The sequence below is a fragment of the Muntiacus reevesi genome, chromosome 3, assembly GCF_963930625.1.
Source record: "Muntiacus reevesi chromosome 3, mMunRee1.1, whole genome shotgun sequence".
Classification (NCBI taxonomy): Eukaryota; Metazoa; Chordata; class Mammalia; order Artiodactyla; family Cervidae; genus Muntiacus; species Muntiacus reevesi.
Genome location: NC_089251.1, coordinates 166,244,123 through 166,271,335, shown reverse-complemented (window position 1 = coordinate 166,271,335; position 27,213 = coordinate 166,244,123). Strand labels below are relative to the sequence as shown.

The window sequence follows — 27,213 nt, the reverse complement described above, 5'->3', positions numbered from 1 at the left end:
AAATTTTTATGTTTAAATTTTTATCTGTTGTGATTTATATTTTCATTCTAAGGTAATATAAACTTTTGCACCAAATTTTCTATTAATACTTTGAAATTCTTCTCTTATAAAAGCCCAGATAATGTGGATTCACCCCTGTTTTTTTTTTTCAGTTTTCACTTTTCTTCCCCCCTATGGACTAAGCAACTTTTCAAGAGCCTGTTCTTAATTCAACCTCTTAATTCCAGATATTCATCTTGAGTGGACCCAAAGTCATGTCTCTTGTGTCTGTGTAAGGTTTATACTCCAACCCCCATTTCTCTATGGGCTTCCCAGGTGGCGCTAGTGGTAAATGTAGGAGACATAAGAGACACAGGTTTGATCCCTGGGTTGGGAGGATCCAGGACATGGAGGAGGGCGTGGAAACCCACTCCAGTATTCTTGCCTGGAGACTTCCATGGACAGAGGAGCCTGGCGGGCTACAGTCCATGGGTCACAGAGCGTCTGACACGACTGAATGCATGCATGACCATGACCCCATTCTCTAGGTGCTGGTTTTGTCAATCTAGCCTTACAGCTCGAGCTACCAGAGGATTTCTATTTCTTCCTTCCTAGCTCAATTATCTGCTTTTATAAACACAATTATCAGTAATTTATTTTATTGATTATGGTGGTGATGCGTTAGTCACCAAGTCGTGTCTGACTCTTGAAACCCTGTCCCTGGGATTTTCCAGACAAGAATACTGGAGTGGGTTGCCATCTCCTCCTCCAGGGGATCTTCCCCACCCAGGGCTCAAACCCACAGACCCATGTCTCCTGCATTGCAAGCAGATTCTTTACTGCTGAGACGCAAGGGAAGCCCTTTATTGATTATATTTTACCCCCCAAATCTATGTCTTTATTACAAGAGTGTGTCTGTATCTGTCCCTCATGTTGCTGAACCAGTAGTAACAAAAAAAAAAGTCTTGTTTACACCCAAATTTACATCATATTTAAATAAATAGTCTCCATTGAGTGTGATTACAGGTGCTTTGGATTTTCTATTAAAACTTTATTTTATTGTTCACACTTTATACTGTGACTATGAAACACATTAGTTGAAAATATTATTAAATTTTTTTCAATTTTGAAAAGAAAGTTTAATGAAAACTAGATTAGGGTATCATATTACCATATAGTTCAGAAATTATTTTACCCAACTGTCTGTGTGAATCAGGGAGAGAAATCTCACAAAGTTTTAAAATTATTTTACATTTGACTTTAAATTGCATTACAATTGGTTACAAATGTCACCAATTCAGACTAAATGAGAAAGATGAACCTAAGTTAGTCTAAAGTCTGAATATTTTAAATATTTTTTAAAATTTCTTCAAGTAAATGCAATAAATGGAACAAGAAATGGAGTCCATTAAGCAAGGTTCTAAGTTCTACAATAAAAAATATTATTTATGTTTCTAAATAGCTAAATATTCCCCACTCCCATTTCTACTCCTCAGTCCTTATATTTACCAGTTGTTACCATTAAGTTCAAGCATCCTTGAGACTGTTGGACAGATAACCTTAAAAATTACGTATTAATTTGTTTGGCTGTGTCAGGTCTTATCTGCAGCATGCGGGATCTTCCATCTTCATGGCAGCATTTGGGATTTTTAGTCGTGCTATGCGGGACCTTCAGTAGCAATATGCAAACTTAGTTGTGGTGTGTGGGATCTCATTCCCTGCTATTGTTGTTCAATCACTCAGTTGTGTCTGATTCTTTGCGACCCCATGGACTGCAGCACGCCAGGCTTCCCTGTCCTTCACCATCTCCCAGAGCTTGCTCAAACCCATGTCCATTGAGTCAGTGATGCCGTCCAACCATCTCATCTTCTGTCATCCCCTTCTCCTCCCTCCTTCAATCTTTTCCAGCACCATGGTCTTTTCACATGAGTCAGTTCTTCTCATCAGGTGGCCAAAGTATTGGAGTTTCAGCTTCAGCATCAGTCCTTCCAATGAACACCCAGGACTGATTTCCTTTAGGATGGACTGGTTTGATCTCCTTGCAATCCAAGGGACTCTCAAGAGTCTTCTCCAACACCATGGTTCAAAAGCATCAATTCTTCGGTGCTCAGCCTCCTTTATAGTCCAACTGTCACATCCATACATGACTCCTGGAAAAACCATAGCTTTGACTAGACAGACCTTTGTTGGCAAAGTAATGTCTCTGCTTTTTAATATGCTGTCTAGGTTTGTCATAGGTTTTCTTCCAAGGAGCAAGTGTCTTTTAATTTCATGGCTGCAGTCATCACCTGAGTGATTTTGGAGCTGAAGAAAATAAAGTCTGTCACTGTTTCCACTGTTTCCACATCTATTTGCCATGAAGTGATGGGACAAGATGCCATGATCTTCATTTTTTTAATGTTGAGTTTTAAGTCAGCTTTTTCACTCTCCTCTTTCACTTTCATTGTGGCTCTTGGGTTCCTCTTAGCTTTCTACCATAAGGGTGGTGTCATCTGCATGTCTGAGGTTATTGATATTTCTGCCAGCAATCTTGATTCTGGCTTGTGCTTCATCCAACCCAGCATTTCACATGATGTACTCTGCATATAAGTTAAATAAGCCGGGTGACAATATACAGCCTTGATATTCTCCTTTCCCAGTTTTGAACCAGTCCATTGTTCTGTGTCCAGTTCTTACTGTTGCTTCTTGATCTGTAAATGGGTTTCTCAAGAGGGAGGTAAGGTGGTCTGGTATTCCCATCTCTTGAAGCATTTCCCACATTTTGTTGTGATCCACACAGTCAAAGGCTTTAGCATAGCCAATGAAGCAGAAGTAAATGTTTTTTTCTGGAATTCTCTTGCTTTTTCTATGATCCAACAGATGTTGGCAATTTGAGCTCTGGTTTCTCTGCCTTTTCTAAAACCAGCTTGAACCTCTGGAAGTTCTCGGTTCATGTATGGTTGAACCCTATTTTGGAGAATTTTGAGCATTACTTTGCTAGCATATGAAACGAGTGCAATTGTGGTAGTTTGAACATTCTTTGGCATTGCCTTTCTTTAGGTTTGGAACGAAAACTGACTTTTTCCAGTCCTGGGGCCACTGCTGAGTTTTCCAAGTTTGCTGGCATTTGAGTGCAGCACATTCACAGCATCATCTTTTAGGATTTGAAATAGCTCTTCTGGAGTTCCATCACCTCCACAAGCTTTGTTTGCAGTGATGCGTCCTAAGGCCCACTTGACCTCACACTCCAGGATGTCTGGCTCTAGATGAGTAATCACACCATACTGCCCATTCCAAATTATTGATGGTCCCGTTAGAAGAAGCAAGGAAAATGGTGCCTGTGGTGCAGGTTAGGTGTGCATGGACTAGCCACAGGACGTTAGAACAGCTTGGCAGGGTCCAACCCTGGAACATGGCTCATCTATTAAGTTGAACAGAAATGACAGAACCAAATTCAGCCCAGGAAACTGGGAGAGGTGCAGCAGTTCAGGCTTCTCCTAATTTCAGAGAGCATAACCACTGGCCACAGGACTTCCCTAACTAGCTAAAAGCAGTTGAAGACTCCTCCAGTTTAGAGTCACACATACCTGTGGCCAATCCCAGATTCTTCCTTTACTGGTTTCATGAGGTTAAGTTATTTCAGTTCACCTTTTTTCAAGATTCTTATCCCTATACCTGGGTTTCCCTGGTGGCTCAACTGGTAACGAACCTGCCTGCTAATGCAGAAGATGCAAGAGTTGTGGGTTTGATCCCTGGGTCAGGAAGATCCCCTGGAGAAGGAAATGGCAAGTCACTCCAGTATTCTTGCCTGGAAAATTCCATGGACAGAGGAACCTAGTGGGCTACTGTCCATCGAGTTGCAAAAAGTCGGACATGACTGAGCACTCACGCAGGCACACACATCCCTACACCTGCCTCCTTGGATCTTCATGAAGATCAAATGAGACGATGCATGTGGAGACCTTGGCCCCGCACCCCATCCCCGTCCCACAGCAAACATTCACCGTCATTGTCCAGTTACTCTATTACTTCTGGTAAGCAGTAGGCATCAGGGAGTGTTCAGTAAGGAGGAAGCTGGTGTTTGGCACTCCAGGCAGTCAGGCAGCATCAGATACAGCTGTCAACAGGTACCAAGGCCACAGCCATGAGCCGAGAGTGGAGGGCCCAGACTCCAGTGCCAGTGGAGGACGGAAAGTTAAACTGCTGTAGTGCAGCACCAAGGCAGTGCTCCCAGCTCAGGATGGAATAACAAGCAGGATTCAATGGCTGGGGCCCAAGCCCAGCAAAAAAGACAAGGATGTGTAACCAGCAAACCTCATGGAGAAAATGAAGACTGACCTTGGCTACAAGCCACAGCATAGCCCTGGGCCACCAGCAGTAAAGTGGAGTGGCTGGCCAGCCTAAAACTTCTGGCCAAGCCTTTGAAATCTGCCATACACTTCACCCCACTCCAATTAGCTCATGACTGGTCCTTGAGCCAGAATGGGCTATACCTGCTGGAGATTAACGGACTTTTTTTTTTCAGTTTTAGTTTGATTTATTTTTGAACATACATGTATGATTCAGCAGTGAAAGCTATACAGAAAGGTACACACAGGGACCTTGCTTGCAGTGTCCTCTCCCCTCTCCTCTCCTCGCTTCCTGCAGATAACCACCCTCTACAGAGAGTTATCCTTTCTGTGTTTCTTTTTATAAATACAAGCATATATGTGTACATATTCTTACTCCCCTTACAAAAGATAGCACACTATATACGCCTTTGGTTTTTTACTTAGCAAAACACCTTATAGACTTCTCCACACTGGAAGATGGAAATCTTTGTTCTATATGATGGCTTCATAGAACTCCACCATATGGATGCATCACAGTTTTAAATTATTTATTCATTTATTTGGCTGCCCTGGGTCTTAGTTGCTCCACGTGGGATCTTCCGTCTTCACTGTGATGTGTGAGATGTTAGCAGCATGCGAATTCTTATTTGCAGCATGTGGGATCTAGTTCCCTGGTCAGGGATCGAACCCGGACCCCCCCACCCCACCCCACATTGAGAGCATGGAGTCTTTAGCCATTGGACCAACAGGGAAGTCCCACGCCACAGTCATTTTGAACAAATTTCCTATTATTGCTGAGAGCTTGGGTTGTTTCTCATCTTTTGATGTTGGAAACAATGTCACAAAGCATGATCCTGGCTAGATAATATTTTGTACTTTTAGAAGGTATCAATAGGAGAGATGTTTAGAAGTACAGGGGTGGTCAGAGGTAAGCTCATTGAAAATTCTGCACATTATTGCCAAATGTTTCCAAAAGAACTGTTCCATTTATCCTAGCAGTATATGAGAATGCCTGTTCCTCCACAGTCTCACCAACACATCAGGTCAAACTTTTCAATTACTGCCAACCTGATGGGAAGGTTGTAATTCTGGAGTCTTAATGAAAGGTGAAAACTGTACTTTCATAAAAGCTGCACTAAGTCATGCTTTATTATTTGGAGTGGTCCTTCTTTCCTTCTTTTTTTCTTCCTTTACATGCCATCAACCCAACTATTTTGTGGTTAGTTATGTGGGTTTAGTTTTGTATCCCAAAACCTAAGGCATTCTGGCTATGGTGAATTAGACTGGCTTGTGTAGGTAAGAAAGATGAAGAACTGAAAGTCCTGACTGATGGCTGGGTCCTGGACTTCTCCTCCCCTCGGGCCATCTTGGCTCCTGGCCACCCTCTAGCCTCTGCACCAATACATGCTGGGCCTCCTCGACACTGGACTGACCTCCAGTGTCTCAGCAACATCTCCACGTGCATTCTCTAACCGCCAGCAGCCCTCTGGCTGCCGCCTCACCTGTGGCACGTGGGATGCGGTGGGAAGAGTTTTGGAAGACGTGCATGTTAGTACAATAATTAGCAGCCTAAGAACAAAATCGCCTTGAGAGTTGTCACCCAGAGGCCCCGGCCAGGGTGACAGGTTTGTGGAAGAGCACGTGTGATTTCCAATAAGTTTGATTTTCAATGAGTGGGGTCTGGAAGGATACATCTTCTTCTACCTTATATTTTTCTCATTTGGACTCTAGTCCTTGAACATGATTTTGAGTAAACTCCAGGAGCAGGCTTTTTATGGACAAAGGGGAGGCTCCTGGTGCTCAGGACTGGAAGAACAGATGCCAACAGGGAGTCCTGGGTGTGCTGGCATGCCCCCCTCTCCATCCTGGAGACGGTGCTCCCACTCGTTCGAGGCCGACCATACTGACCATGTGACTACCTTCACGGGGGAATTTTCATACGGAGGCTGCCAGAAACCAGACTTAACACTTTTTTTTTTTTACATTTGAATAGAAAATTTATTATTTTCATTTTCCAAGTGTTTTCTTTTCCTATCAGGGGGAAAAAAAAGAAATCTTAAGGAAGTTGTCACTTGCTGCCAAATTGAGGGTAGTCTTTCTCTGGTGGTTTAGTCGCTAAGTCATGTCTGACTCTTGCAACTCCATGGACTGTAGCCTGCCAGGCTCCTCTGTCCATGGGATTCTCCAGGCAAGAATACTGGAGTGGGATGCCATTTCCTTCTCCACAGACTTAACACTTTTTGAGACTATGAAATAAATATATTTTCTCCAAACTTTGAAATGTAAAAATTTTCAAAACAAAGAAATAAAGTCAGATCCTGACAGATTAAAACAAGGCCGAGATGGCACATCATATCATACTAGCATCTTAAACTGGGATGAAAAAAAATTAGAAGTTAAACCAAAGTATCTGGAAACTACATCTCAACTCAGCTACGACGAGCCTAGTTTTAGGTGGATCATGCTAATAATTTTATTCTTTGTAGTACAAAGAAAGTTTAGTATCTATATCTATTTATTTTAATTATCTTGAGACAGTCGGCTTCCCTGATGGCTCAGATAGTAAAGAATCTGCCTGCAGGAGACGCAGGTTCAATCCCTGGGTCAGGAAGATCTCCTGGAGAAGGGAAAGGCAACCCACTACAGAGCTCTCTGAAATTATAGTGAGAAAGATTTTGCAACAGTATATTCTTTTTTTGTGTGTGTGATTAAAGGACATTTTTATTATGAGGTTTAATAATATTTTCACTAAATGGCGGTGACTTTATTATTATTATTTTTAAATATTATTTTATTAGTTGGAGGCCAATCACTTCACAACATTTCAGTGGGTTTTGTCATACATTGACATGAATCAGCCGCAACAGTATATTCTAGTTATAGCACCTTAAAAGAAATCCTAAGTCTATAAGGTGGCCAAAAAGTCTTCTTTGCACGCTAGTTAGAGGTTATATGTATTTGTTCCTCTCCACAGAAATCTTATTTTCATGTTGTTCTAGGCATCTCTGATACTGCCAGCTGAAAATTACTGAAACATCCACGATAGCTTTCTTCTATCTTTGACTTGTTACATGGAGCGGAGAACTTTTTTTCATATTATGCCAAGGCAAAATTTCCCACTTGTGAATTCCTCATTAGGGACCCCCAAGGAGGTCGTGCTCCGGGGCATCCTCCAGCTCCAAGAGAGAATGCGGATGCTCTGTCTTGCTGCAGGAGGGAGGCTGACTCACTTTCTTGTGCCTGCACCTACCACCATGAAGTGCATTCAGATGAGCAGTGATATGGTTCCATTGAGTGATCGTCTGAAATCACCGCCTACATCCTGCCATGTGGAGGACTCTGCTTAATTTCCTTAGAATAACATATTGATTACTAAGAACACAGTCTCAGGTGCAGGGACTCTTTGGCACTTCAGAAACTGTCAGAGGAGCTCAAGTATATCAGTTAAATTGGTACTATGCTGGAGGCAGGGAGGGGATGCTGCCCTGTGGTCACTCTGACAGGTTCAGAGGTCATTCATTCACTCAAAAACACTAATGGAGAACCAGGTCCTACATCAGGCCCTGGGTATTGTAAAGATGTGGGGTGCCCTCCTGGAGCACTCAGTCTAGGGGTGGAGACATAAAAATTCACAGAATTTACAATATAATAAAATAAGGGCCCAAACAGTGATGTCCACAGTTGGTTTCATAGCTCACAGGTGTCTGTTCCTCTTGCTCTTAGTCACTAAGTCATGTCCGACTCTTTTCGATGCCAAGGATTACAGCACGCCAGACTTCTCTGTCCTTCACTATCTCCCGGAGTGTGCTCAAACTCCTGTCCATTGAGTTGATGATGCCATCCAACCATCTCATCCTCTCTCGCCCCCTTCTCCTCCTGCCGTCAGGCTTTCTTAGCATCAAGGTCTTTTCTAATGAGTCGGCTGTTCACATCAGGTGGCCAAAGTATTGGAGCTTCACCCTCAGCATCAGTCCTTCCAATGAACATTCAGGGTCGATTTCCTTTAGAATTGACTGGTTTGATCTCCTTGCCATCCAAGGGACTCTCCCCCTAGGCATGCAGGAATTGTGATCAGGAAGACTTCACAAGAGGAAGTCTTTTGAGCTGAACTTCAAAAGACCAAAGCTCTAGACCAAACAGTGGGAAAGAAAATAGAAAGCAGCAAATGTAGAGGCAGGGAGGAACGAGGGAGTCTGGCTGGGCAAGTAATCAGAAATGTAATTCATCAGGGACGACATCTCAGAGCAGGTGAGCAGGTGTCAGACCCTGGAGGAAGTGACTGCACACGCAGCAGAACGAAGTGCACGGAAGGAGGAACCAGCCGGCGTGTATCAGGGCAGAGAGGGCGTCATCTCGCCCAGGCTAGGGTTGTCCCCAGGGTCACCAGGGTGAGCTGGCTGGCCTCAGGGAAGCGGCCCTGAAAGAAAAGGAGCAGGTACATCCTTGGGGTCGGGGGCTGGTGGCTCAGAGGACAAATTGGTGAAGGGAGAAGAGAAAGCACAGAAGCTTTGGGCTAGAATGGCCTTGGGAAATCAGAGGAAGAGAAAAACAATTCAGAGACTTAAGAGGAGGTACCAGCTGGCTCATTCGTCTCCTTTGCAGATCAGGAAGCTGGAGTTTCTACCAGTCTCTGTCTTATGCCCTTGAAACTTTCATCCCATCCACGCCCTGCAGTCTTTTCATCCCTACTTGTCACTTAAAAGAGCTTAGGTGATCTGAATAGACCTCCCCCAACTTAAATAAGCTTTTTAAAATGGACTTCCCTGGTGGCTCAGTGGTAAAGAACCTGCCTGCCAATGCAGGAGATGCAGGTTCGATCCCTGGGTGGGGAAGATGCCCTGGAGGAGGAAATGGCAACCCACTCCAGCTTTCTTGCCTGGGAAATGCCACGGACAGAGGAACCTGGCAGGCTACAGTCCATGGGGTTGCGAAAGAGTCGGAACTGACTGAGCAACTAAACAACAACAAACTTTAATAAAATAGGAGTAGAATGAATATCACAGAACACTGTGCTTCAGGTTTCAATATATGTATTTCCAGAAGATTGGAACCAAGGAAAGCCAAGAAAAGGCAAGTGGATTTTCCTGGAAGAAATTAGAAATTGGAGATGAAACATTCCCAGTGGCCAGGTAAGTTTAGAAATAATCTTACATAATCCCTGGAAGAGATTATGAAATCAAAGAGAGGCCGGTGGACAACTGTCCAAGGGAAGGTATCCATGGAAGATCAGCACGAAAACTTACTCTAAAGCGCAACCTGGAACCTAAAATTTTTATGACTTCCATGCATTATCTCACATTAGTAAGAGGGTCTAGCCCAGTGAATGATAAATATATCAAAGTATACATTGCAACTCGCAACACTATCTTTTCAGATCCAGTGAGATTTCTAGTAACAGTGTGTCTAGCTATCTCTGGAAGTCTGTCTGTGGTTTTTCTCCCTCCCCCTCTTTTTTTCTTCTCCCTTTGCGTGCTCTTTCAGTTTCTTTTTTTTTTTTTTTTCTGTCTTCTTTTCCACAGCACCCACCCAGGAGGAGGCAAGTTCTCAATGCCATGCCTTCACCCATCCTTGCACTGCAGCCAGACTCACGTGACCCTGGACAGCAGGGCAGGGGTTCTGAGTCCTTCCCTCTGGCTTTAATGCCAGCATTCTTATACAGTGGAGCCGCATCACTGTGCTTCATTATTGCTTCCAAAGCAAAGGTGTTCCACATCATCCACTCTCCTCTGTAACCACAGAATCACGGAATGATCTTCGGCCTGGAAACACACTTCCATGCTGTCTCCCCCGCTCCCCTCTCCCCATCAGTGCCTACCTTGATCTTCCAAGGGTCAACGTAACACAGCCCTGACAAATCCTGGGATTCCAGCCTTTAGGAAACGCTTGAGGTTCTGCAAGCCTGAGCTTTTCAGATGGAAAGCAAAACTTCTTCAATATTTAGATATGTTTTCCGCCCATTCATATGTTACGCTGTTTCGGAGGGTAACAGGATTCTCCAGGAAACAGAATTTGTCCCAGAATTCAGACACGACTGAAGCGACTTAGACACTGACAAATAGGAGAAATGTTTGGTGTTGAGTGGAGTGTAACTGATTCTTCTGAAATCACATGCCAGAAACCCATTCTATTTAGAAATTAAAATACACATGCATACACACACACACCCTACTGTCATATTTTTCTGACTCTTTGCGACCCCATGGACTGTAGCCCACCAGGCCCCTCTGTCCATGGGATTTGCCAGATCAGAATACTGGAGTGGGTTGCCATTTCCTCCTCCAGGAGACCTTCCTGACCCACATAACCTGTTTACTTCCAGGCAATATGTTAAATGCTTTACATATAGTCTCTCATTTAATTCTTATCCCCCAAACCCCACCAAGTAGACATTTAGTGTCTCACAAACATTCTGCCGCACAATAAGGTTAAGTAAATGGCAAAACAGGCACAGCCCATAAATGTGAAACTGGGACATGAATCCAGCTTCTTTCTGCATTCAGGAATCCCCCGAGGTAACACTTTTCATGTGGTGGGAAGCAGTTTTCCTGCTTGCCTCCTAGGTTGCTGAGCTAACGAACATATAGAGCTTTAAAAATCTTTTTCAATAAGTCATCTTACAAAGTGCCCCTAATCATCTTTGTTTTTTCTCGGAACTCCCCAGTTTGTCTATGTCATCCTCATAATGATGTGCCCTGAACAAAACATAGTGGCCTGGTCTATTTTCATTTCTCAGCCTGTGCAGGATATAAAAAATAAACAGCATATGGTGAAAAGTTAATGAGATTAAAAAAAAAATAAGTTCACTTAAAATAATCCATGGGCTTTTCTACATGTGTTCTTGGTCTGGTTTCAAAAACCACAGGAGTTTTACTATGCTTTAGAAAAGGATGAATATTTGCATTGTTTCTTTTGGGGTCAGTGGAAACCAGTCTTCTAGAATCGGCACTAATAATCATGTTGTTTGTAAATAAGTGCAAAACTAGTACAAACCAAGACTACTGTGATATGCCGCAGTGTTAAACACGCTGAAAGCAGCGCTCCACTGTCTCCAGTTACAAGTCTCATGCTCACACGATGCTCCTTTAGTCAACAAAACCAATGAAGTCTTACCTTCCCTCTGGCTTTACTACCAGTGTTCTTTCGTAGTGGAGAAGATGGGAAATCAGAGAGATAGGTAGACCTGACCTTTTAAGAAAAACTTCCCACACCTTGAAGCAAATAGGAAAAAAAAAAAAGGAAGTTAGGAATCCTGCCTTTATTTTAAAAGTATAACCATATGAAAATTTATGGTTGCTTGAGCTACCTCAGTTCTTAACACTGACAGAAACAAGTAATTTGAGAATGCATGTAAATAATTTTATGTGCACATTTGTGTTCAGCCACAAGGTTCTCTCAACAATTAAGTGCAGAGCCCACTGTGGGTCCAGGATTGTTCTGTGGAGGGTGGAAGAGATTAAAAACAGGGACTTCATGGAATTGGTGATTCCACTAGAGAGATGTAAGGCCCTTAATAAAATAAAGAATAGCATTAAACACTTCTCTTGTGCCAGGCACTGTGTTCAGAGCTTTGCAGGAATTATTTCATCTAATCCTCAGACACCTAGAGAACTAGATGCTATTATTTTCCACAGGAGGAAATCAAGGCTTGAGAGGTTACCTAAACTCTCAAAGGGTTGTTTGAGAATTACATAAGACACACACCATATCAGTCAACTGTAGATTTTATTTTCTACTAAAAACAAAAAGAAAAAAATCCAAACAAAATAAAGCCCCCCCCCAAAAAATTAGTAGCTTAAACAGAAGTTTACTTCTCTCTCTCATAAACTAAGTTTGGAGGTAGAAAGTAACCAAGCCAGCACCACAGCTGTCCTTAAACACATGGGCATACCTACCTCCAAGGGATCTGGGAAGTGTGTAGATGGTTTTGTTTTCTACAGGTGGTCATGTGCCCAGTTAAAAATTGGGGTTTCTTTGACCAAAGGTGAGAACAGATGTCAGATTAGGCAACTTGCATGTCTGTTACATGTATGCAAAGTGCTGGGCACCAGATAAACACAATAAATGCTAAGTAATAATCATGATGAAACTCAAAGCAGCCCAGAAGTGGCTTGGTTTATTAAGTACATCTATTTCTGCCTGAAGTTTTCCCTTTTCTAGACTCACGCCCTATCCTTAAATAGGGATGAGTGAGAAGCAGGGAGTGTGTGCTGGGTGCTCCGAAGACTGCCTTCTGGGAGCACCAACTCCCAGGGCTGGCCTCGCCTTTTTCTCCTCCAGATAAGCAAGGTGGTTTGCCTCAAGGTTTGCACCCATGGACAGGTAGCAGAAAACCTGGTCATGACACAAAACAAGGATGCTGCCCAGGCCTGCCTATTTTCCAGCCTGGGCTCCTCCTTTCTTCCTGTACCCCCCTTTCAGGGACTGCAGATGATAGCTCTGCTGCTGCTGCTAAGTCGCTTCAGTCGTGTCCGACTCTCTGCGACCCCATAGACGGCAGCCCACCAGGCTCCCCCATCCCTGGGATTCTCCAGGCAAGAACACTGGAGTGGGTTGCCATTTCCTTCTCCAATGCATGAAAATGAAAAGTGAAAGTGAAGTCGCTCAGTTGTGTCTGACTCTTCACGACCCCATGGACTGCAGCCTACCAGGCTCCTCCGTCCATGGGATTTTCCAGGCAAGAGTAGTGGAGTCGGGTGCCATTGCCTTCTCCAGATGATAGCTCTGGCCTCTCACAAATGCAGAAGGAGCAGGGCAGTCATACTGCATACCTCCAGGGGATAAGCAGCTACACTGGACACAGGTGTCCTTTAGATCAGTGATGATAAGCACAACAGTCCTTGGCGCTGTGCAAACAGGAGGCTCTGGGAAGGGGGCAAACTGTAACTTATGGGTTGAGTGTCAACTCATTTGGTTTATTTGTTTCAAAGAGTTTCCCATGGATCATCTCAACTTTACAGGTTCCTAGGTAAGAAAGAAGACTCTGACATCACAAAACATCTATAGTGTATGGATCTGACGAGTTTTTCACAGCTTATTAAAACTTCTAAGCTGTTTTTAGGCCTAAGATTCTATAATGGACAGAGCTTATCAGAGCAGTTGGAGGGGTAGGATAGATGGATAGGGTGAAGTGGATGGGGCGGTAGGGATAACAGCTGGAGTTTCCAGCTGCTTCATCTTTGGTTTGGACCAGGAAGGGGAGGTAGGGAGATGGTAAAAGAAGGGAGAGGTGGGAACTTGATCTTTCCATTTCCTCACCCCTATATCTAATTGATTACCAAAGTCTATCAATGTTACCTCCTTGCCCTCTCTGCCATGGAGGGTCACTGCAAGCATGCACGAGTCTTTGTGCAAATTAGACACCCCATCCTCAAGCAGGACTCAATGGGTGGCAAGTAAGGCTCTGACTGAACTGAAGACCCCATTCACATCCTTGGTTGGAAGCCCTTGGTCGGTGAAAAATCCACACATTCTTAAGTTGTGGACTCTTTGGAGTCACTTCACTTACCTCCATCCCCACGGTCCCTCCTGCCTCCTTCCACCTCCACCATCTCTTATCTCTCACATGGAGGAAGCTCCTTCAAAACAGAGAACTGGGAGAGGAGGCACAAAGGCTCCCAAATTTAGGCTTCGTCGTGGTCGCCAGTTACGGTTATCCCTTTAGTCCTAGAGATACAATGACTAGACGGAAAGAAAAGTTGTTGATTCTGCTATTTGTTTTTATACTTGTGATCCATCCACAGACCACACAGCCTGTGGGGCTCTGTGAATTAATGAAAACTACGTGAATCTCAGAGTTAATTCTGTGAAAAGCACACTTGTATAGCCTTCTATTCACTAGGCTGAGTGTTTTTTAAAAAGTGTAACCATTCAAACAGACTCACGTTAGGATGCTCTTTTATTATTCCCGAGTCTCCTTATGCACTGGGAGGCTCTGCACTTGAAGGAGGCGGGCCTGGACGCCCGGGCCCCGCCCCCGGACCACGCCCACTCTCTCCGGCCCCGCCTCTCTTCCCGGCAGCCCGAGGGCCGCGTGACCACCCCGGGCCCCGGGTCAGCCCCCTGGGCGCAGAGGCCGCGGTACCTTCGCGCCGCGCTCGGGGGACAAGCGCGGGTGCAGCTGGGCTGCGGGGCCGGCCCCGCGCCTCCTGCCGTCCGGGACGCCCTTTCCCTTCCTGCCCGGGTTATTCCTCCTCGCTCTTCGGGTTTCAGCCACGTTTCCTCCGGGAAGCCTTCCCTGGGGCCCCGGCTTGCGTCAGCGCCTTCCCTCGTAGAGCCCTGCGCCTTTCCTTCCCAGCGCGTTGTCTTCTGCGCAGCTAGACACTTTTGCGTGGGGTCACTTGATTAGTGGCGAGCTGATGGACAGTGCTGGAAGTTCCTTTTATTTTTATTTTTTAAAATTCTCAGTGTGGTGGCCGCAGAGTCCAGCACGGGGCCGGTGCGGAGTAGGCAGGCCTCGGCAATTATCTGCCGAAAGAATGGGGTTGAATCAAGAAGCCGCCTGCCCAGCTGCTCCTGTGGGTTATCCTTTGGGAGGGAAACCTTTACCCCACATGGTCCCTGAGAAAAGCAGGTCACCAGCGGCACAGACAGAAGGACAGCCTGGGAGACGTCTGAGGGTCAGACAGACGCCAGGGAGGCCACTGAATTTTAAGTCCTGTAGTAACATGCTACGATGTGAAATATCCTTTAAGTTAGGGAGAGAAAAAAGTATTTATGCTCAATCACTTGAGCATTTCTAGAGGAATGCACTGATAAGCAAATTCCCCAGGGAAATTATGTCATTTGGTGGAAGGACAGCCTATAACCAAATCCTTTGGCCCTTAGGAGAACAATCAGATGACTGTCAGTAATTTACCCTTAAGAGTGCCAACTGATTCTCTTAATGAATTAGGGACAAAATGAAGATAAGAAGGGTGAAATAAATATCACAAATGCGTTACGTTAATGCAATGAGTTATTTATTATTTGGAGTTTATTGTGCTTGATAAGTAGTTTTATTGTAGAAATTTATATGTACTAAGAAGCAAATAATCACCAATGACAAAGATTCAGGTCTTCAATAAGTTGCTAAAATCTTTCCAGAAAATTGAGTTTAACTCTCTAAATGATTTCCTTTATATTCTTGACTAATACAAAATACCTCAAATATGTTTACTTCTTGAGTATTTACTTAATGGGGAACTAGAGTAATGTTATCAATAAAGTGCTTTTATCTAAGCGGTAGGTTATCAGTGACAGAAGCCACACAGATGGGTATATGACATGATGTAATCATTGGAGAGAATATTAAAATGCACTAGTAGATGCTCAATAAATGATTCTGATGATGGCAAAACGAGGACAATCCTGGGAATAAACTGAAGAAATGCCATTGAACACATTTGTCTAAAAACTATAGAACATTTCTAAACTAGGCTGTAATAAAAAAAATTACACATCCAAAATGTGGAGTCTAGTATAAGATACATAGTACAGCATTCCAAAATATATTACAGAAATAAATGTAATTTATTTCGTTGCTGTTACTATGTTTCCAGGGACTTTGGAGAGAAATTGGAGTAGTCACTGGTGAACCTTGGAGGAAATGGCAACCCACTCCAGCATTCTTGCCTGGAGAATTCCATGGTCAGAGGAGCCTGGCAGGCTGCAGTCTATGGGGTCACAGAGAGTTGGACACGACTGAGTGACTAATACACACACACACTCACACTCAATACACTCACTCACTCTCTGGTGAACCTGACTTAGGATTCTGGAAGTCTAGCTTCAGCATTGGTGGGTTCCGGCATCACTTCAAACTAGACTAAGGATTAGGGCGCAGTGCCCTGCCGATGGCAGCCAACAAGGCAGAGCTGCAGGGAATGCTGTGAGGTGGGGAAGTCTGAACTGCTGCTCTTCTGGCCGGATCCTCCATGACGTTTCACGGCAGCCCTAAGTATGTCTAATGCGTGTGTTTGTATGCTCAGTCATGGTCAACTCTTTGCGACCCTAGGGACTTTACCTAGCTAGGTTCCTCTGTCCACGGAATTTTCCAGGCAAGAGTACTGGAGTGGGTTGCCATTTCCTTCTCCAGAGGATCTTCCTGACCCAGGAATGGAACCCATGTATCCTGGACTGGCAGGTGGATTCTTTAACACTGCACCACCTGGGAGATGGTTAGATAGCATTGCAGACTCAATGGACATGAATTTGACCAAACTGTGAGAAAGTGGACAGAGGAGCCTGGCATGCTGCAGTCCGTGAGGTGGTCGCAGAGAGGCACACGACTTAGCAACTGAACAACAATAGTATGTTTTAGGTTAATAGTTTATCTCTCCTGTTGAGGACAGAATAAAGGTAGTCTTTTTATTCTCAGGGAATGTCACAAGCTAGATTCTAGACAAATCTGTTGAAAAAAAAAAAAGGTGTAGTTAATCCCTCTCCCCATCCAGTTGATTATCCCCACTATAATAGTCTTAGGAAATATAGTAGTGCTCTTGTTAGTCAAAAGTCCCCACATTTATTTAAATTATTTCTTGCCTAGATGTTTGTTTTCAGATCCTAGTTGTTTTGCATCCTAAACTTATGGGCCACTATTACATTTGCATAGTTGTTTCAAGTCAAATGCTGTCTCCCGTATCTTGCATTTCCTGTTATTCACTGCTAACATCTAAATCAGAGACGTGAAAAGGACAATTGTTTAGTGCTTTTTAAAGTCCCTGATCAAGATAAGTAGGGAAATCCCATTAACTCCATTCATAGCATTTCTCATAAATCTAAAAGGAAAGCAAGTATCCAAAGCCTTAGTCTTTAATAGTTATTTGTAAAACTTTTGACAGGGCTTTAGTCTAAATTGGTTCCAAATTATGTGAAGAACACTGAGAAATATGATGGGTAGTGAATCATGATAGTTTCAGTTATTGAATAAATAACCAGAACAGTAAAAGGGGACTAATCTTAAAGCAAACAGTGTGATGGGCTATGAAGAGGCAAAGAGAACAGAACTGTGGCATTCTTAAACTACCATCTGGCTCAATCCTCTTTAAGTGGGCAGGTTTGAAGAGCCTTTGATTCGGTGCCCTAAAACTTATTCAAAGGGAATCGTATTTGAATATCAATTTTTCACAACGGTAAAAAAACCCACCAAACCCAACCCCATTTTTGTAACCAGAAAGTAATGTTTAACAAAGTACTGGATAATCCTCTGGCTAACCGTGAGGGTGTGGGGCATTCGGTGGGTGGCACGTTGGCTGCAGGCAGGGTGAGCCCACTCTGGAGCTTTTGGGCTTTCACCTCCTCGACTCTTTTGTGGCTAATGTAACTTATTAAAGTTGTCATTATGGTTTGAAATTGAGGCAAGAGGTGTAAAAATAAAGAATTCATTAGGAAAAATGAATGCGGTCATTTCTAGTACTTTATTTTCCATTTGAAAACTACTGTAGAATCTCCATATAGGATAATTGAGGCAACTGACACAACAGAACTATAATCTACAGTTCAAATCATGCTTTTGGGAAATATGAAACTATTTCACGACTTTGCTTTTGAGAAATGTGAACCTACTTCATGACTTTCTAACAGACCCGACAACTGTGATTTTGTTAAGTCCTGGATTTTTTAAATGAAACTGTTAAAAGGCTTTTGTTTTCTCAAGAAGGTGTGTTTGAGAAGCCTAAGTTGAATAAAGAGGAGCCCACGACTACCTTCAGCAAGACGCTTTTGAAAAGGTATTTTAGCATGCTCTGTGGTTTAAGAGACAAAACCAAGTCCTGCCGGCTTTGTGTTGTGCTTCTGTTACAGACTGCACTGCCTTCTGTCTGTTTCAGGGTGTGGCATCTGCCATTGGGGAGGAGAAGCTGGCATGTGTCGCCTTTTATAGCAGACTGACTTCATTGTGCTGGGGGCCTCGATTTCATAGCCTCTTGGTTCCAATCTTCTAGTTGACTTGCTGAAGCAAGAGGAATTAAAAGAGATTTCGACCCATATACCCAGTTTTTTTTTTTCAAGTTTCATGATTTTTCTATATAGAAAAAAAAAGTGCTAAGAAAAGGGCCAGAGGTGAACTTGGTGACTCATTTTCCCTTTTTAGGATTAGTTGTGAAAATAAGCCACAAAATATGGCTGCACTTGTATGAACTGATGTTGATATATTTTGTCAGTTGGAAAAAATGTATTTTTATGATTATATGTGTACATTCAGTTGGACTATAAATGTCTAAAAGCATAAATATGTAATTGAGTTTAGAATATATGTATAAACACATACGCAAAACAGACATATATTTGTATTTGCATATGAAAACTTAAAAAATTCAATTTATGTGGCATCATCATGTAATTAGTATGTATTTGACTATATAAAGGGAGAAAATCCAGGAGAAAATGTCAAAGAGGCACACTAACAAAGATGTAGTATTCTCTTGGCAAAAACTGATGAATGATTTGGCATGAATTCACCTTAAATTTCTCTTATTCACTTACACGTGATGATATAACTCCTGTTTTCCAGTTGTTTGCATAGACTTGCAATTTGTTGTATGCACTTTGGGTTTGCACCTGATTCTCCTCCTCCACCATCAGTCACCAGTATTTCACATCTATTCTTTTCTATTTAGTCCAGTAACATATTTACATTTGGTCAAGCAAACAAAAATAACCCACTGCAGTTGAAATAAACTAAAAAAGCCTTTATGGAAGGCTGAAGAATTAGGTGATTTTAGAAAGCTACATTCTACCAAAACCATATATATCATTTCAGCTAGCAGGACTTCTTGAAAGCTCTGGTTTCAGACGCTTTCTCTCCATGAAAACTGAGTCCACACTAGTACAACTGAGCTATTGTTTAGGTTAAGAAGTCCTGCTTTGGAAGATATTCAAGATGTTACTAGGTGACAGATTCACAATAATAAAAACATTTAAAACATCAAAAAGTGATAAAACAATGGATAGTATTTGAAGAAAAAGTGTGAAACGTTTTTGCTGTAGGATTAGATTTGATGGATTTACATCATCACTGATCTTATGTTTATGAAATATAACATGTATTTCTTTTAGTTTGGTTTCACATTACTTAGAAATGAACTCATATCAAGAGGGTTAACTGTGCACATAACCTCTAAAATAGGATGAAAGGCGTCATACAGATTTATGAAGACATGAGATAAACCTTAGCTCTTGCTATTATGGCACCAACAGTTAAATTTCCACGTGCAAGTTGTTGGGAGCATAACACACCACTCTACATATTTGAAAGCTTTCCCTTCAAGAGAAGACAGGAAAGTGCATTGTGAGGAAAATGCTCCTTCGGGAATACTTTCGTGTTTTCATTAATAAAGCCTACGTGGGCTTCCCTGGTGGCTCAGATGGTAAAGAATCCGCCAGCAACGCAGCAGACCCCAGTTCGATCCCCGAGTCGGGAAGATCCCCTGGAGAAGGGAATGGCTATCCATTCCAGTGTTCCTGCCTGGAGAATCCCATGGACAGAGGAGCCGGGTGGGCTATCGTCCATGGAGTCACAGAGTCTCAGACAGAACTGAGGGGCTAACCACCCAGGCACACACACACTGCCTTAAAAAAAAAAAAAGTTATATTGGCATTTCTCTGGGGCAGGTGCAGTCAGTAATAAGCATGTATTGAGTACCTGTTGTGTACAGGGCACAGACCTCCCGGAATGCGGCTAACCTTCAGTTAAAACTCTTTCCTAATTTTGCAGTTTGAAGAAGTTGTGGGAATCATACTGATGGCCCGAAATCAAGGGAGAGAGGCTAACATGCTGAAAAATTACATAACTCTTGGGAGAGGCAGTGCTTTTGCACAGATAGCCCAAATATTTTCTTTCTCCGTCGGCTCCTCGTAACCTTTGAGGCCGACAGACAACTTTGTTCCCCGGCCCTTCTCTCCCTCTTTTGTCTGCTCGTCAGACTCGTTTTCCACCTTTGTATCGTGCCTTTTAGACGTGAAAACAAACACGCGAACGCCCGGTTGGCAAGGCGACGGAGGCACGAGGGGAAAGTGCAGCCTCCGGTCGCCCCACGCCCGCCGCGCTCCGGACGCCAGCGGCGCGGCCCGACCGAGCTCCCCGGCCCGGGGCCGCCGGTGCCCGCGAGGCTGCACCCGGGCCGGCCGGGCGCAGGGCCCCGCGGGCCGCGGCCGCCCAGGGCTGAGTCCAGTCCGCGTTTTGCGAGTGCGCCCGAGCAATCAGAGAGAAGTGGATAATAGTTGCTCGGGCTCGCCCGGCTCCCTCTCAAGCCATGCTGGGCCCGAGCGGCTCAAGTCAGTCGTGTATTTTTACCCATATCCGGGGTAGAGAGGAAAAAGAGAAAAAGTTTCATTTAAACCTGCACTAAAAACTTTCACCCTGAAATCACACAGCGGGAACAGGCCCAGACCGTAAGGCGTAGACTCCCGGTTCGGCTCCGGCGGGGCCCGTGGAGGGAGGGGAGTGGGGAGGGGGCCCGCTCGATCCCCGTCGGGGCGTGTGGATGCGCACAGGAGGGGCCGCGGACGAGAAAGTGGGTTTTATTGTCTCCCCCCGCGCCCCCCCGCCCGGCCTGGCCACGCCGCGGCGATCATGGCCGCGCGGGCAGCAGCAGCAGCGCGGGCGGGCAGCGGCGAGCGGCGGGCGCCCCCCGGGCCGCGGCCGGCGCCCGGGGCCCGGGACCTGGAGGCGGGGGCGCGCGGCGCGGCAGCCCCGGGACCCATGCTGGGGGGCGGCGACGGCAGCGGCCTGAATAATGTGCACCACCACCCCCTGCAACCCCGTCACGATCTGAACATGGCCCATAACGCGAGCGCCGCGGCCGCCGCCAGCACTAACAGCGCCAAGAGCGGCGGCTCCGAGGCGGAGGGTGGAAGCGCCGCCGCGCTGTCCTCCTCCTCCTCCTCCTCCTCCGGCGCGGCGGCGGCGGCGGCGTCCTCCTCTTCCTCCTCGTCGGGCCCGGGCTCGGCCATGGAGACGGGGCTGCTCCCCAACCACAAACTGAAAACCGTTGGCGAAGCCCCCGCCGCAGCGCCCCACCAGCAGCAGCACCTCCACCATCACCACCACCATGCCCACCACCTCCAACACCAACACCTCCACCATGCCCACCACCTCCACCACCTCCACCACCACGCACTACAGCAGCAGCTAAGCCAGTTCCAGCAGCAGCAGCAGCAACCACAGCAGCAGCAGCAGCAGCACCAACATCCCATTTCCAACAACAACAGCCTCGGCGGCGCGGGCGGCGGCACGCCTCAGCCCGGTGCCGACATGGAGCAGCCGCAACATGGAGGCGCCAAGGACGGTGCTGCCGCGGGCAACCAGGCCGAGCCCCCGGGCCAGCCGCTGCTGAGCAAGCCGGGCGACGAGGACGACGCGCCGCCCAAGATGGGGGAGCCGGCGGGCGGCCGGTTCGAGCAGCCGGGCCTGGGCGCCCTGGGCGCGCAGCAGCAGCAACAGCCGCCGCCGCCGGTCGCCGTGCCCGGGGGCGGCGGAGGCGGCGGCGGCGGCCCGGCGGCCGTCTCGGAGTTTAATAATTACTATGGCAGCGCTGCCCCAGCTAGCGGCGGCCCCGGCGGCCGCGCTGGGCCTTGCTTTGATCAACATGGCGGACAACAAAGCCCCGGGATGGGGCTGATGCACTCCGCCTCAGCTGCCGCCGGAGCCCCCAACAGCATGGACCCCCTGCAGAACTCCCACGAAGGGTACCCCAACAGCCAGTACAACCATTATCCGGGCTACAGCCGGCCCAGCGCGGGCGGCGGCGGCGGCGGCGGCGGCGGTGGAGGAGGAGGAGGAGGAGGAGGAGGCAGCGGAGGAGGAGGAGGAGGAGCAGGAGGAGCGGGAGCTGTGGCGGCGGCGGCCGCGGCGGCGGCGGCAGCAGCAGCAGCAGGAGGCGGCGGCGGCGGCGGCTATGGGGGCTCGTCCTCGGGGTACGGGGTGCTGAGCTCCCCCCGGCAGCAGGGCGGCGGCATGATGATGGGCCCCGGGGGCGGCGGGGCCGCGAGCCTCAGCAAGGCGGCCGCCGGCGCGGCGGCGGCGGCAGCGGCGGCGGCGGCGACGGGGGGCTTCCAGCGCTTCGCCGGGCAGAACCAGCACCCGTCGGGGGCCACCCCGACCCTCAACCAGCTGCTCACCTCGCCCAGCCCCATGATGAGGAGCTACGGCGGCAGCTACCCGGACTACAGCAGCCCCAGCGCGCCGCCGCCGCCGCCGCCGCCGTCGCAGCCCCAGTCCCAGGCGGCAGCAGCGGCGGCGGGGGCGGCGGCGGGCGGCCAGCAGGCGGCCGCGGGCATGGGCTTGGGCAAGGACATGGGCGCCCAATACGCCGCTGCCAGCCCGGCCTGGGCGGCCGCGCAACAAAGGAGCCACCCGGCGATGAGCCCCGGCACCCCCGGCCCGACCATGGGCAGATCCCAGGTAACCCCCGCGCCGGCCGGGCCTGCTTCCGCCGCGGCGGCCTCGCCGCGCGCCGCGAGCCCTGTAGTTTCTTTTCTTTCCGCGTTACTTTTTCTGCGTCTTCGGCCCTGGTGGGGGGGTGGTGGTGGTGTGTGTGTGTGAGGCGGAGGTGGGGAGGTGGGGGGGCGAGGCGCCCAAAGCCATTTTAACTCGCGGCTGCCTCGCTCCGAGGCCCGGCGGCGCGCAGGGTCGGAGTGCGCGGCCCGGGGTCCCGGGGGGAGGAGAGGGGGTCCCTCGCCGAGGCCCGGGACGGGCGCCGCGGTGGCCGGTCGCCGAGCGCCCGCCTCGACACCCCCGCCCCGGGCGCCGAGCCGCGCGGCCCGGACCGCGCCGCCGGGAAGCCGTGTGGGCGCCGGGGGCCGTTTGGGCAGCTTTATTTTATTAATTTATTCATTTTTTACCACAGAAATAGGCGCTCCGGGCCGGTAGGGTCTGAGGAGGAATAACTGCCCCCCGCTTCTCGGGTAGCGCCCACCATGAGCTCGAACTGAGGAAAGAATGAGGAACTTTGTCCTACCTCAGGCCACACCGCGTTTTTCCCTCTTAGAGCTCACAAGGTGAAGGCAGGAGGGGAAAAAAAAAAAAAGGTTAGCTTTGTGGCAGCCGAGCGTGTGTTTCGTAGTTGTACCCAGGCATTCGGCGATATTCGACGCGGGCTTCGAGTTTTGAGCGTTTAGTAGCCAAAAAGAATACCCACGTTTTACAACGATGGGGAGGAAAACGACCCTGAAATATATCGATTCATTCCCAAGAATAAACCGGGGAAATCCATTATTTGGCTTGCTGGCTGCTTGAAAGGAGTCACCTTCAACGGATAGGCTGCGTTAAAGGAACACATTCCGGTTAAACTGAACTTATTTGGATCGTGGGTTAGGCGTACGGTTTTAGTCAGCGAACCCAGGGAGGGAGCTCACCAGTGAAAATGGATCTTTTTGGATCAGATTTATTTGGGTTTTTAATTTCCTGTCCCCCCCCTCCCAAGTCCTGCAGCGTTATTAGGAAGAGTCCTGCACTCTAGCTGTTTCTCGCTCGGAGGCTGAGCCTAAAGACTGACTTGATCTCCTTTGCAAGGTTTGGAATTTGAATTGTGGAGGTAAACTGGCTGTAATAGTCTCCAGACAGCTGCCTCTGAGTTGACATCTAATCTGCCATCTGATTGGCTCCCCTCTCACCATTGGGCATTTAGCACTGCTGATGTAAATAGAAGTGCTGAGCAGTACAGTCACAAAAATTCTTGCCACAAATAATAACCGAGCTCTGTTACATGCAGATGTAAGGTGCAATATTATTTAAAGCTTAAATTATTATGAATCACAGTTACTAATAAGAGGATTAGATACCTAAAAACATCACACTGATGTCCAGTATTGGGCACTTAGAAAATTCCGCTGTTTGACAGTCTTAGCATGGCCATTGCATATCTCATTCACTGTAATTGTAGGGTGAGGATATAGCAATTGAAAAAGAATTAAATCAAGAATTTTACCAATTTCTGGATTTGGAAAGCTTTTATAAAATTACCCTTTATGGATTAAACCATGAAAAAATTTGGAAGTATGTCATCACGTGTAGTTTAATGTAAAATTAAAACTTGTAACATTAAAAATGTCACGATTCTGATCGCCAGAGGTATATTTTAGTAATATTTAATTAGCTTTATAACAAGATTAAAACTATATTTCTGGTAAGTTGTGCTTTAACAATTCTGATCGTTTTTAGATGTTAGTGGGTGAGAAGTTTCAGTTAGAATGGACGTGATGTTTAAGAAAACATGAAGTGAGGAAACTGTATAATAATTTTTGCAGACAACAATTAGTTAAAAGGGAAGAAATGGACCTCCTTGTGAAATTTTAAAAATTATTTTATATTTGCTTCTGATTTGGAAGCAAATGCATCAGGAATCTTTTACCCCCCCTTGATTATTTTGCTAGATTAGGTTTTGTGAGCCTTATGTGAACTGCTTACACAATGTTTTAGGGAAACTATATTACATGCAAATTGTGCTGGGTTTCTTCCAAATAGTTTTTCTTTCATGGACATTAGAATTTTTAAAAATTTTTTAATACTAAAGTATGTTAAAAAGGAATAATAGTGGCTGTAATATCTGTTTTTACTTAGCTCATTTACTTTAGGAAGGTGTATTTTAATAATAACCGTATTTTCGATGAGAGACTTGTCAGAATGTGTGCAGTACTGAATTTAACAGATAATCATGTGAATCCCAGGCTGAGGACATTGGGAGTCCACTCCTTTCTAATCTTCAGTTAGTAGAGTTTTACTGTTAATGAGAATACATTTTCCTATTCTTCATAGAAAACTTGGGATTCTGATTTTTTTGATTCAGATAGGTAAAAGCATAGGAAAACTTTGTGTAAATAAACCCATGTAATTAATTTTGATAAGATTTGCTTTGTCAGCTTCCTTTTAAAGGGACAGTTTAGAATTCACATCTCTGTAAACCAGAAACAAGGATGATAGAGGCAGATGTAGGTCGGTGTTACTTTACGGTATTTTTTCATAGTGGTACCAATCATTTTAAGTATTTTGTTTTCTTGGAATGAGAGTGAATCCTTTATGTCCTCAGTATGACCCTTAGGAATAGCTTTTTTGTTTTTAAGGGGGGAAGAAAAATGCCGGGCATATGACCTAGATTCACTGATTTCTTTTAGGTACTTTACCGTATACCATGTGGAATGTGTCTTTTTTGGGTATTTTTTTCTTTTTGGAAGGCTGCTATTCTTTAGTATTTGTTATGATAGTTATATTAAGGACCAGTTGTTTGTCCAAAACATTAGATTACTATATAACTATAGGTCATGAAATACTGTTAAATTTTCTCATGGCTTGTAACACGTTTAGTTTCATTTTTGATTTTAGGAATGGTTTACATTGGGTGGCAAATGTTTTTGTAATTGAGAACAAAATGTGTGTATATTGTAATGGGAGGGTCTTTTTAAAAAGTGAAATAAGGCATTTTACAATGTACTTAGTGGATTTTTGTGAGATAAAGTATTCAGATAAAGCAATCTCAAAAGGAATACTGAGGTCTGCTCACATAACTAAGATTTTGTGATGTCCATTTTTGTGCTGAATTTCACTAATGCTATTTTAACTTTAATTTTATAGAATATAATACAACATAATTTTTAAAAAGCCTTATTTACCTTTAAAAGAAAACTGATTAGCTGATTTCAAAGCAGAAAAGTTTGTAAGTAACCAGACTTACAGGCTGGTTCCTGATTACCTTAAAATTTGTATAAGATACATTATAACACTCTCCCACTTTCCCCGCTCAGTGCAGTGTTATCCTATATGATGTGTTAAATCTTGTAAAGAAATATTTGTGGACTAAATTGTTATATTTGCTGAGCTGTGACTGGCCAGCTGCCCCATCGTTAAGAGGAGGTGGAATTGGCAACTGTGGTTCATTTAAAAAACAAAGAAAATACAATGAAAAATGTCAACTGTTTTCTGTTTTTCTAGGTTATCTGAAGTGAAATTGTGCATGGCTTAAAATTGTTTTCATTGGGGATCCTGATTTCTGTGTACTTACTTTTGGCAGTTTCTTTTTTTTTTTTTTAAGGCAACTACTCTGTAAGACAGCTGTCACTTAAATTTATGTTTATATTAACACAAAATCAATAGGTATATTCCAGGGAACAACATATTCTTACCTTGCATCTGTAATAAGAAACCCTAATCCCTCGTTTTTCTTTGGTTTTGTTTTTTTTAATCTATATTTAGGAATGAATTTTTGGCAAAGTTTTTTATACTCATTCCATTTTTCCCATGTCATGTTGTATCAGAAGCATCTGAATTGTGTTGTGGATATGGAAATACTCCAAATCACACCTGGACACTTCTACTAATGAACTACCCTCTAACTACCATTTTCTTTCATTAAAATTGTAAGAATAACATCTTCACTCTAGCATAAAAATATATTAATTCTGGCTTGAGAACCGATTTAAACAATGTAAGACAGTGTAGAGGAAGTCTCTTAATATACAACTTATTTGGTAGTTTTATTAGACATAGACACATTTTAAAGAAAACAGATGTAACAGAGGGTGGTTGAATTTTCAGTTCTATATGAATGGACTTTATTACTTTATAATTTGGAGCTGGGTGTATCTGAAAAAAATGAATTCTGATGTAATAGGAACTTACTTATTTCCCTAAGATAAATATCAGTGTGACAGGGAAACCAAAAAGATGATCATTTCATTTATTTAACCCTGTTCTCTCCTAGCAAGAAAATAGTTTTATTAAAAAAAAATTTTTTTGTGGGGGGGTGGTTTCTATAAAATTTTGCAGCTTATTTTGAAGACAGACTTGGAGATGTAAATTTTGGGCGTGTTGGCATAGGAAACTATTAGCTCTTTGCCTCGTGTCCTGAGTGGAGAGGGTTTTCTTCCTTCTCTGCAGGAGCTTGACTCTGCTCACTTAATGGATCTGTGTGCTTTGATCCATATTTGAGGAAAGGGAACTAGTATTTCACTTGTG

The 27,213-nt window shown here is 45.2% G+C and overlaps 1 protein-coding gene and 1 long non-coding RNA gene across 6 annotated transcripts in view; one reads left to right on the top strand and one right to left on the bottom strand.

Annotated features, from left to right (window-relative positions):
- Positions 1-11,470: 11,470 nt before the first annotated feature.
- LOC136163303 (uncharacterized) lies at positions 11,471-20,649 on the bottom strand. The gene is made up of 3 exons (XR_010662215.1): positions 14,371-20,649; positions 13,795-13,967; positions 11,471-11,497 (listed from the first exon to the last, which is right to left on the bottom strand). It is a non-coding gene; the product is annotated as an uncharacterized lncRNA (long non-coding RNA).
- Positions 20,650-20,771: 122 nt separating this feature from the next.
- The window catches only part of ARID1B (AT-rich interaction domain 1B), a 409,096-nt gene continuing 402,654 nt past the window's right edge, over positions 20,772-27,213 (top strand). For 2 of the 5 annotated variants that reach the window (XM_065931065.1, XM_065931063.1), the window contains exon 1: positions 20,772-22,668. In XM_065931065.1, the coding sequence (XP_065787137.1) occupies positions 20,839-22,668 (1,830 nt within the window). In that variant the 5' untranslated portion in view covers positions 20,772-20,838. The remainder of the gene's footprint in view (positions 22,669-27,213) is intronic. The other 3 variants (XM_065931067.1, XM_065931064.1, XM_065931066.1) reach the window with 2 other exon arrangements.